Below are 11300 nucleotides of genomic sequence, written 5' to 3'. Positions count from 1 at the left end.
GACCTCGTGATCCGCCCACTTCAGCCTCCCAAAGTGCTGGGATTACAGGCGTGAGCCACCATGCCCGGCCTTTTTTTTTTTTTTGGGACAGAGTTTCGTTCTTGTTGCCCAGGCTGGGGTGCAATGGCGTGATCTTGGCTTACTGCAACCTCCGCCTCCCAGGTTCAAGCGATTCTCCTGTCTCAGCCTCCTGAGTAGCTGGGATTACAGGCACCTGCCACTACGCCTGGCTACATTTTGGTATTTTTAGTAGAGATGGGGGTATTTTTAGTTTCACTATGTTGGCCAGGCTGCTCTCGAACTCCTGACCTCAGGTGATCCACCCGCCTTGGCCTCCCAAAGTGCTGGGATTACAGGCGTGAGCCACTGCGCCTGGCCCAGATATCTTTTAAACCATCTAGAGTGTTGAGTGATTTCAGGGTGGGTTTAGTGGCTCCCTGACTTCAGTGGTGTCACCTTAGTGGGTGGCCTTGCCCATAACCAAGTTAACACTTTGTTTAGTGAACAGCTTGGCTCATGGAAAACTGAAGATTATACCCCAAGTTGTAATCAGAGGTTACTATCTTGCAGGATTGGGCTTACAAAACAGACTTTCTTTTTTTCTTTTTTTTTTGAGACGGAGTCTCGCTCTGTCCCCTAGGCTGGAGTGCAGTGGCGTGATCTTGGCTCACTGCAAGCTCTGCCTCCCAGGTTCTGCCATTCTCCTGCCTCAGCCTCCCAAGTAGCTGGGACTACAGGCATCGACCACTGCACCCAGATAATTTTTTGCATTTTTAGTAGAGATGGGGTTTCACCGTGTTAACCAGGATGGTCTCGATCTCCTGACCTCATGATCCGTCCACCTCGGCCTCCCAAAGTGCTGGGATTACAGGCATGAGCCACTGCGCCCAGCCCCAGGCTTTCATTTTATATTGTATATGCTTCAATAAATATTTGAATTTTTTCACAACAAATTTGTTAGCTTTCTAATTAAAAATGTAAAATATTCTTAAATAAATTAAACCAACGAAGGTATTGTTTGCTTCTCCCACTTCCCATTTTTGCCTTCGAAGAAAGGGACCTATATTTAAAGGGTGGAAAAAGTAATTTGGATTAAACCCCTGACTCCTGAGTCCTCTGTAGCTCAGTGAATAGGAAGAACCACAGATGAGCGTGCCCATCCAAGTGGCAAAGGTGAATTGTCAAGGCTTCAAAGTACATGAGTAAAGGGCCAGTTGTGGTGGCTCATGCCTGTAATCCCAGCACTTTGGGAGGCTGAGGTGGGCAGATCACGAGGTCAAGAAATCCAGACCATCCTGGCCAACATGGTGAAACCCCGTCTCTACTAAAAATACAAAAATTAGCCAGGCGTGGTGGCGTGCACCTGTAGTCCCAGCTGCTCAAGAGGCTGAGGCAGGAAAATCACTTGAACCCGGGAGGCGGAGGTTGCAGAGAACTGAGATTGTGCCACTGCCCTCCACTCCAGTCTGGTGACAGAGCGAGACACCGTCTCAGAAAACAAACAAAAACAAAGCCTACATGAGTAAGTAGAGCACCCTTGAGGGAGCTCTGCAGGCATGAGACAAACAGCCAGAACATGCATTGCTGCAGAAAGCATCCACAAGTCAGAGGAAGAGGAGCCCCCTCCTCCACCAAGAGCCTAGGCCCAGCCTTGTGAAGGTTTGCCTGGCATGTGGGCTGTGGGTGACTGGAGAGGCAATGGTCCCTGTCTGTTGTCATCCTGATCTTCACTCCCTGGCATAAGTGAACACTCCCATGACAGCACATTCATCTGTCTGGACAGCTGGGCTCCAGGCCAGCCCGCAGCTGACCCACATAACCCTCCCCTAAAGCACATGGAAGGCCCTACACTCCCATACTCACCAAGACCTCAGGATAAGGAAAAGTCTTCCTGTGTCCTTGTAGGAAAATCTCTTCTCTCGTATCTCGCATGGATCCTGACTCACTAAGGAGGCAGTTCCCAAAGGCAACAGCCGTGAGAGTTGGCCCCCAACATCAAAGGGGCCTGGGAGGGAGCAGTTGCTGGAATGGGAGAGGGAGCTGCATGGCGAGGGCCCCCAGACAGAGGTATGCCCTTCAGTTGAGGCATATGTGCTGTCCAGAGTGGCTTGGCGGAGAGGAAGCTGGGGGGAATATTCCCCCATCTCTTCCCTTCTGCCCACAATTTCCTGCTTATATCTCCCATTAGCCAATTAAATACTTAATTGAATACTTAAATTTAAAAAATTCCAGCCTGGGCACATAGCCAGACTCCCTCCCTACAAGAAAAAATTTTAAACTAGCTGGACATGGTAGCATGAGCCTATAGTCCATCCTACTCGGGAGGCTGAGGTAGGAGGATCTCTTGAGCCTAGGAGATTGAAGTTGCAGTGAGTTACTGCGCCCCTGCTCTCCAGCCTGGGTGACGGAACATAAAGGCCCTGTCTCTTTAAAGAACAATTATTTGTTCATTTGAAATTCAAGCTTAACTGGGCTTCCTGTGTTATTTGCTAAATCAGGCACAACTCTGAGCAGAGAACACCCTACTCCCTGCACACACACACTCAGGAGCCCAGGAGGGCATGATGTCCTGAGCATGGCAGGAGGCCAGCCCTTGAGCAAGGATGGAGCCCCCGCCCCGTGTGCCCCCAGCCACCAACCCATAATGTAGAATGCTGGGCCTATATCTCTTTCACCTGTCTGTCTCACACACTCCCTGCCAACGTATTTGAATAGATAACAACCAGTGTGGAATCTTATGTCCAAAAATGCCACTCAGAAAGCTAAAAGTACAGCTATTATGAGCCTTCCCTTGCTCAGAAACCATCTAAAAATACTTGTGGACCAGATGAAATGAAAACATTTCCAGGTTTATTCCAGCAAGCAAGCATTTTCCTGGAAGCTTCAGTATTCTATAGCTGGTAACTTAAGCACACTTTTTTTGTTGTTAAGGCACAACAATTGTAAACTCATCTCTTTGTGACCTTGAGCAGCCCTTTTTTATTTTTATTTTTTTTGAGACAGATTCTCACTCTGTCACCAGGCTGGAGTGCAGTGGCACGATCTTGGCTCACCACAGCCTTGATCTCCTGGGCTCAAGCTATCCTCCTGCCTCAACCCCCCAAGTAGCTGGGACTACAGGTGCATGCCAACACACCCGGCTAATTTTGTTTTGTTTTGTTTTAACCTTGAGCAGCTTTTTAAAGACTATTAGCCAAATTTGCAGCATAGTCTCTGACAGAGCAGACAAAGTTATTTATTTTGAGACAGGTTCTCACTCTGTCGCCCAGGCTGGAGTGCTGTGGTGCCACCTTGGCTCACTGTAACCTCCGCCTCCCAGGTTCAAGCTATTCTCCTGCCTCAGCCTCCCAAGTAGCTGGGATTATAGGAATGTGCCACCATGCCCAGCTAATTTTTGGATTTTTAGTAGAGACAGGTTTTTGCCATGTTGTCCAGGCTGATCTGAAACTCCTGACCTCAAGTGACCCTCCCGTCTCCACCTCCCAAGTGCCAAGATTACAGGTGTGAGTCACCACGCCTGGCCAAGAAAAGTGACCTTGAGCCCTGCTGTGTCATCACCTTCTTCTTATACTGCTGAGTTGGGCATGAAGGACTTGGAATGAGTCAGTAAGAAGAAAAATTTTGTTTTTGGTAGGGGGAGTTATATTTCTTCAGTACTCTTCCAGAGGCGAGTTTACAAATGAATGAACTGGTGAATGAGAATATGCCCAGATGTGTGTTTTAATGAATTCTGCTTATCTTTTCCTGGGGCACAGAGGACACCCCAGTGCTCTGTCTTCATGGCCTAAGAAGTTGGGAACCTACTTGGGAAACTCTTCTTATTTAAAAGGCTAAATTTTGGATGTTCTGTTTTACAGCGATCACTGAGGCGAGGGAAGAAGCCAAGCCTTACCCGCTATTCCCAGGACCTTTGCCAGGGAGCCTGCAAACTGACCACACATCATTGTTATCCCTTCCTCACACCAGTGGGTACCAGCCTGCCTTGATGTTTTCACCAACCCAGCCTGGAAGACCACATGCAGGAAATGTAGCCATTTCCCGGGTGACCTCTGCCGGGTCAAAGCTCCTACCGCCTCTTGCCTTCAAACACACAGTTGGACACATAATACTTTCTGAACATAAAGATGTCAAATTTAATTGCTCAATCAGTGTACCTAATATATACCAGGACACCACAATTTCTTGGTGGAAAGATGGGAAGGAATTGCTTGGGGCACATCATGCAATTACACAGTTTTATCCAGATGATGAAGTTACAGCAATAATCGCTTCCTTCAGGTATGTGTTCTTTCTTCCTTTTTTATTTTTTTAGTTTTAATTTTTACTTGTTTATTTAAAGACAGAGTCTCACTCTGTAGCCCAGGCTGGAGTGCAGTGGCGTGATCTCAGCTCATTGCAACCTCTATCTCCTGAGTTCAAACAATTCTCCTGCCTCAGCCTCCAGCATAGCTGGGATTACAGGTCGACCACCACGCCCAGCTAATTTTTTTTGTTGTTGTATTTTTAGTAGAGATGAGGTTTCACCATGATGCCCAGGCTGGTCTCAAATTCCAGACCTCAGCTGATCCGCCCACCTCGGCCTCCCAAAGTGCTGGGATTAGAGGCATGAGCCACCTTACCAGGCCTCTTCCTTTCTTTTTATTTTTTATTTTTATTTTGAGGCAGGGTCTCGCTCTGTCACCCAGGCTGGAGTGCAGTGGCACTATCTCGGCTCACTGCAAGCTCCGCCTCCTGGGTTCACGCCATTCTCCTGCCTCAGCCTCCAGAGTAACTGGGACTACAGGCGCCTGCCACCATGCCCAGCTAATTGTTTGTATTTTTAGTAGAGATGGGGTGTCACCGTGTTAGCCAGGATGGTCTCAATCTTCTGACCTCGTGATCCGCCCACCTTGGCCTCCCAGAGTGCTAGGATTACAAGCGTGAGTCACCGCCCAGCCCCTTTCTTTTTAAATGTCGTTATGCTAATGCTGCCTCAAAAGCAAAAGCCTTTTGTTTTCTGTTTAAGCAACCCACTGGAAGCTTTAGAGAGTTGAAGGATAGCTGACTATGTGTTCAATCTGAGCTTGGCAGGGTTGGAACTGTTGGTTAGCAGATACTCAGGGGCTGGGCCTGGGATGCTACTTCCCACCTGACCCACATATCATATCAAGTACAGCTGGACCCAAGAGCTCTACCAGTGAGTGGGAACAGTGTTTCTTACAGGGTAGGAGGAGACGTCAAAATCACCCTGGCCACGTGGGGCTTTTTAAACAGAGCAATTGCTTGAGCTTGAGAGTTCTGGGCCGTAGTGTGCTATGCCAATTGGGTGTCTGCATCAATATGGGGACCCCCCCACTGCCACCAAAAGCAGGGGACCATCAGGTTGCCTAAGGAGGAGTGAACTGGCCCAGGTCAGAAATGAAGCAGGTCAAAACTCCTGCACTGATCAGTAGTGGGATTGCACCTGTGACTAGCCACTGCATCCCAGCCAGGGCAACATAGTGAGACCCTGTCTCAAAAAAAAAAAGCCCGAAAAATAAAAACCAGTGCAGCTTTCTCATCCCTTCAGTTACCCTGCCGCCCCTGCCTTTCACCTCTCCCCACCGCCTCCCAGTGCTGATGTATCTCCCGTGCACTATGGGGCAGGAAGAGATGGAAAGTCTGTCTCTGGAAATGCGACAGGCCCTAAGCCTCAGACCATCATCTCAGTACTCCACTTTGTTTTTTAAGAGCAAGCTAGATAAGGTGGGGTGTTGTGTGTGACAGGGATAAGCTAAGCCAGGACTTGTATCTGGACTACTCTGTTTTCCCAGAGACCCAGCTGTCATGTCTCAGAATGCTGCAAATGGGCAGGTAGATGCTTCCCTTTCGCCACCCCTTTTGTATTCTCCACCCTTTCATCTTAGCCAGGAGGTGTTTTGCTTTTCTGTTTTTGTTTTTTGCATCAGGACTTTGTTGCATACACGGTTTTAGAATTGGGTTGGCCTGTGGTTGTTAAAAGCATGAAATGAGGTCAGAGCCACACAGCGTGGAAGGGAGAACCTTTTTCCTGCAATTCTTCTACTTTGGAGTGGAGCCTTCTTTGATCTGTTACATTTTCACTTTCTCTGACATGATACTTGGCACTGTCCCGTACTGTGTCATGCCTTTTAGTGAATCATTTTGTTTCCTTTTCAGAAAACCACCTCACAATTACCACAGACCTAACTACTTGGGTTAGTGTGCCAACACTTCCACAAGATGTGCCCTTTTTTTCATATTTTTTCCCCCAGGTTGTAGACTTGGTTAGTGGATAACCCCTTAGCCTCCAGGCAAAGAATGCAACTTCCATATTACTCTGGCTGAGTCTCTCCGCAGCCATTCTCAGCCCGTGGCTAAGACTGCTTAGGAGATTTGACTATATTTTTTCTACATCAGCTATAAAAAGCAGGTTTCTTACAATTACATAGACATAGCTTCTGAAGAGAGAAGTAAAACTATCGTTTAATAATAAGTGAATGACCGAGGCGGGCAGATCACGAGGTCAAGAGATCAATACCATCCTGGCCAACATGGTGAAACCCTGTCTCTACTAAAGATACAAAAATTTGCCAGGCTAGGTGGTGCACGCCTATAGTCCCAAATACTCGGGAGGCTGAGGCAGGAGAATCGCTTACACCTGGGAGGTGGAGGTTGCAGTGAGCTGAGATTGCACCACTGCACTCCAGCCTGGCAACAAAGCGAGACTCCATCTCAAAAGAAAAAAAAAAAAAAGGAGTGAATGAGGAGTAGTTTAAAGATTTCAAGAACAGCAAGCTGGCACATTGGTCTCATTGGGTGTCACCTAGGAGGGGAGCATAGCCCTACCCTGCTGTCTCTCTGGACTTGGCCAGTGCGTGACTGTGGGTGAGCTGCCTCATCTTCCCTGGTCTATTTTCCAAAGGAAGAGATGAACTTGGACCATGTGACTGCCAGCTCTACTTCTGCTCTCAGATGCCATGAGCTGTTCAGAGGACTTAAAATGTAGAGTTTTAAAATTTTGATTAGTCAGTTTCTTGTTTTGGACCCATGTCTTTAGAGTGCAGAAGATGACCTGGGTGTTATTTTGAGAACTTTAGAAATTTGGAGTAGAATTTATTCTACTGTTTGTATTCAGCTTATTACATATAAACTCATTCCAAAGGAGAAAAATCTTATTTGACCTCCAAACTAAGCCTGAAAGCAAATTTAGTGATCAGAATTTTTGCAAATGATGAGCATTTCATTGAATTAGGTAGTATACAGGATGATACCAAATTTGCCTGTGTATGATTCTTCAACTTTATTAAGGTAATGTTCAGGGGCACAGTAACTGTAGAGTGATTCAGTGAAATAAATTATAGTTGTAAGAGTTAAAGAAAGAGGAAAGAAACATGAAGTGCAGCTTAACAGTCAAAGATGGGTTTATTTTAGAGACATAAACCTGAGAGGGGCTTCTGGCCGATTTCAGTGAGGAGCATTATCTTTTATAGACTAAAAGCATATACTAGTTTTAGGGTAAGGGGCTTATCACAAGCTTGGAATGTTTGTATGTTGGGGAGAAGTTTATGGCAGGGTTGGAATGTCTCTGGTCAGAGGGGAGGTTATCTTGGGGCTGATACCTCTCTGGGCTGAAGGGGACTTTATCTCGGGGCTGGCATGTCTCTGGTCGGGGAGGGGTTTGGAATGTTTTTGGTTGGAGATGTTATTTGTGGTTTATGGTCATGCTGACCTTAGCCATTAGGCTGATGCCCTTTAGATTTAGGCGGTTTTTAATCAAGGTGAACTTTAGAATGACAGTATTTGTCCAACGTTGCAATACTCCTGCTCTGTCAATAGTTACTTAATCAAGATGACAAGTATTTATATAATTTCTTGGCAAGAGAGGATGATGCTGGAGACCCTAAACGTGCAGTGTGTTTTAGGTGAGGACATTGAGCCCTGTGAGCAGGGTCACTAGGCAGTGAGCTAGTCTTACTTAAACAGGGAGCCTGATTTGCACACCTGCGGTGACCTCTCTTCTCACATCTCCTGGGCCCTAAGGAAATCTACTGTGGTTCCCAGGAACAGTGAAGAGTTAAAAAATAGTTTTGGGCTTTCAATATATGTAATTTTATTAGAAATTCATTAGCCTGCAATTTTGCTGGAGTTGCCATTAGCAACATCTGTATGGACTATGTTTATTCAAGAGAATATGCAATTAAAATCACTAGGTTAAGAGAACATGGATGTATATTGGCAGGTGTCAAAAGGACTCTAGAGAGAAACACCTGGTATTTTCAGTTTGGTCATGGGACCTTTTTTTTCTAAAAGGTATTAGGATCACACATAGAAATTCCCATAAGAATGTGGCCGTGTGCGGTGGCTCACGCCTGTAATCCCAGCACTTTGGGAGGCTGAGGTGAGTGGATCATGAGGTCAGGAGATCAAGACTATCCTGGCTAACACGGTGAAACCCCGTCTCTACTAAAAATACAAAAAATTAGCCGGACGTGGTGGTGGGCGCCTGTAGTCCCAGTACTCGGGAGGCTGAGGCAGGAGAATGGCATGAACCTAGGAGGTGGAGCTTGCAGTGAGCTGACATCAAGCCACTGCACTCCAGCCTGGGCAAAAGAGCGAGACTCCGTTTCAAAAAAAAAAAAAAAAAAGAATAGGCAGAATTTATGTGAATTTTTAAAATGATGAGGTCTCTAGATTGAGGACCCCATACTTTGTATCTGCACTCATTCTTTAAATATGACACAATTGTGAGTTACTAGAGACTGACCCTGTGTTTATCTTTCTTTTCATTATATTTTTAAGTTCTGGGATACATGTGCAGAATGTGCAGGTTTGTTACATAGGTATACACGTGCCATGGTGCTTTGCTACACCCATCAACCCATCATCTACCTTAGATATTTCTCCTAATGCTATCCCTCCCCTAGCCCCCCCACCCCTGACAGGCCCCGATGTGCGATAGTTCCCCTCCCTGTGTCCATGTGTTCTCATTGTTCAATTCCCACTTATGAGTGAGAGAACATGCAATATTTGATTTTCTGTTCCTGTGTTAGTTTGCTGAGAATGATGGTTTCCAGCTTCATCCATGTCCCTGCAAAGGACATGAACTCATCCCTTTTTTATGGTTGCATAGTATTCCATGGCATATTATATGCCATATTTTCTTAATCCAGTCTGTCATTAATGGACATTTGGTTTGATTCCAAGTCTTTGCTATTGTGAATGGTGCTGTAATAAACATATGTGTGCATATGTCTTTGTAGCAGAATGATTTATAGTCCTTTGGGTATATACCCAGTAATGAGATTGCTGGGTCAAATGGTATTTCTGGTTCTAGATCCTTGAGGAATTGCCACACTGTCTTCCACAATGGTTGGACTAATGTACACTCCCTCCAACAGTGTAAAAGTGTTCATATTTCTCCACATCCTCTCCAGCATCTGTTGCTTCGTGATTTTTTGATCACCATTTAAACTGGTGTGAGATGGTATCTCATTGTGGTTTTGATTTGCCTTTCTCTAATGACCAATAATGATGAGCTTTTTTTCATATGTTTGTTGTCTGCATAAATGTCTTCTTTTGAGAAGTGTCTGTTCATATCGTTTGCCCACTTTTTGATGGGGTTGTTTGGTTTTTTTCTTGTAAATTTGTTTAAGTTCTTTGTAGATTCTGGATATTAGCCCTTTGTCAGATGAATAGATTGCAAAAATTTGTTGCATTCTGTAGGTTGTCTGTTCACTCTGATGATAGTTTCTTTTGCTGTGCAGAAGCTCTTTAGTTTAATTAGATCCCATTTGTCAATTTTGGCTTTTGTTGCCATTGCTTTTGATGTTTTCATCATGAAGCCTTTGCCCATGCCTATGTCCTGAATGGTACTGTCTAGGTTTTCTTCTAGGGTTTTTATGGTTTCAGGTCTTACATTTAAGGGGAAGAGAAGGGAAAGCATCTGGTCTTTGGTCCTAAAACAGCACCTGTCCAAGTTGAAGATGTGGTTTAGAGTATCTAATGGCCCAGAGCTTTGGTTACTCCTCACACCTTCCATTGCCCTGACACCCTCTTTCCCATAGTGGCCCCTGCTGTCATATAGCTCTCTCCCTTCCAAAGGAAGAAAGGACTGTGATAAAGTCATTTACTCTAAGGAAAGCTGTAACATTCACTGGCGATGTCATTTTAGACACCAAGAAATAGAGCTATTATAAAAATCAATACACATAGGCAAGTACACGCTAGTTATCAAAATGGCCTTCCTTGCATATGAAGTTGTTTTCCGGCAATTCATTGTTTGTCGGCGGCATAGTTAACTGAATGGATGGCTGAATATTGAGGCAGGTTGGGCAGAACTGGTCTCTGTCCTCCTGCTTGTGGTTGTGAACAGAATGGAGGGGAAGGGCCAAATCAAACATCAGGTGCAGCAGTGCTAAGGTACTGTTGCCTTCAGATTTTAGATTTGTCCTTGAAGTATTGATTTAGAGGAGGAGGAACTGGCATCAGGACTGGGGGAGGTACACTTCTGCCACTCAGGAGCAACCACATCTTGCAATCAACCCTCAGTTAATTGAAACTTGGTGAAGAAAGATGGAAATAATAGGAGCTCATGGACATGTAAGTACGAATCCCATGTACTCTGGAAAGACTAAGGGAGATTCATCATCATACGTGAAAGTGTCCCTGAAAGATTTTTGAAACTACTTGGTCTTAGCTCGTGTGTGTGTGCGCGTGTGTTTAAATTATTTTAACAGTAATATATGTATTTTGTCAAAAACTTGGAAAATACCAAACAAGTACAAATAAAGAAATAATGGCTTATAATCACAACTCTGAGAAAAATTTTCCAAGTATATGTAAATAATTTTTTGTATTGTTAGTAGAGACGGAGTTTCATTGTGTTAGCCAGGATGGTCTTGATCTCCTGACCTCGTGATCCTCCCGCCTCGGCCTCCCAAAGTGCTGGTGTTATAGGCGTGAGCCACCGCGCCCAGCAAGTCTTCAAAATATTTTAAGGTCCTTTATTGCATAGATGATTACATATTCTGTTTCATTCACTTTATATTATGAACATTTCTGTATATTACTAAAAGTCTTCAAAATATTTTAAGGCTGCTACATGCCACTGTAATCTGCTGTTGTGAAATAAAAGCAAATATAGAAGCATGCAAATGAAATTATAAAATTAAAAATTTTATAATTTTACTTTTTATAAGTGAAAAATTCTTTTTAAAATGCTGAGTTTGGGCCAGGCGCAGTGGCTCAAGCCTGTAATCCCAGCACTTTGGGAGGCCGAGACGGGCGGATCACGAGGTCAGGAGATCGAGACCATCCTGGAT

At 45.0% G+C, this 11300-nt stretch overlaps 1 protein-coding gene across 2 annotated transcripts in view; it reads left to right on the top strand.

The window, feature by feature from the left end:
* Nucleotides 1-11300, top strand: part of MERTK (MER proto-oncogene, tyrosine kinase) — a 135755-nt gene that overhangs the window by 27030 nt on the left and 97425 nt on the right. The window contains exon 2 of one of the 2 annotated variants that reach the window (XM_011953089.1): nucleotides 3858-4042. Coding sequence is in view for 1 of the 2 variants with exons in the window: in XM_011953088.1 (XP_011808478.1) it covers nucleotides 3858-4278 (421 nt within the window). In the remaining variant the exon portion in view is untranslated. Of the gene's footprint in view, nucleotides 1-3857; nucleotides 4279-11300 lie in introns of both variants that reach the window. The other variant, XM_011953088.1, reaches the window with a different exon arrangement.

The sequence above is a fragment of the Colobus angolensis genome, unplaced genomic scaffold (genome assembly GCF_000951035.1).
Source record: "Colobus angolensis palliatus isolate OR3802 unplaced genomic scaffold, Cang.pa_1.0 Scaffold356, whole genome shotgun sequence".
Classification (NCBI taxonomy): Eukaryota; Metazoa; Chordata; class Mammalia; order Primates; family Cercopithecidae; genus Colobus; species Colobus angolensis.
The sequence above is the reverse complement of the archived record's forward strand: the minus strand, read 5'-3'. Positions and strand labels throughout refer to the sequence as shown.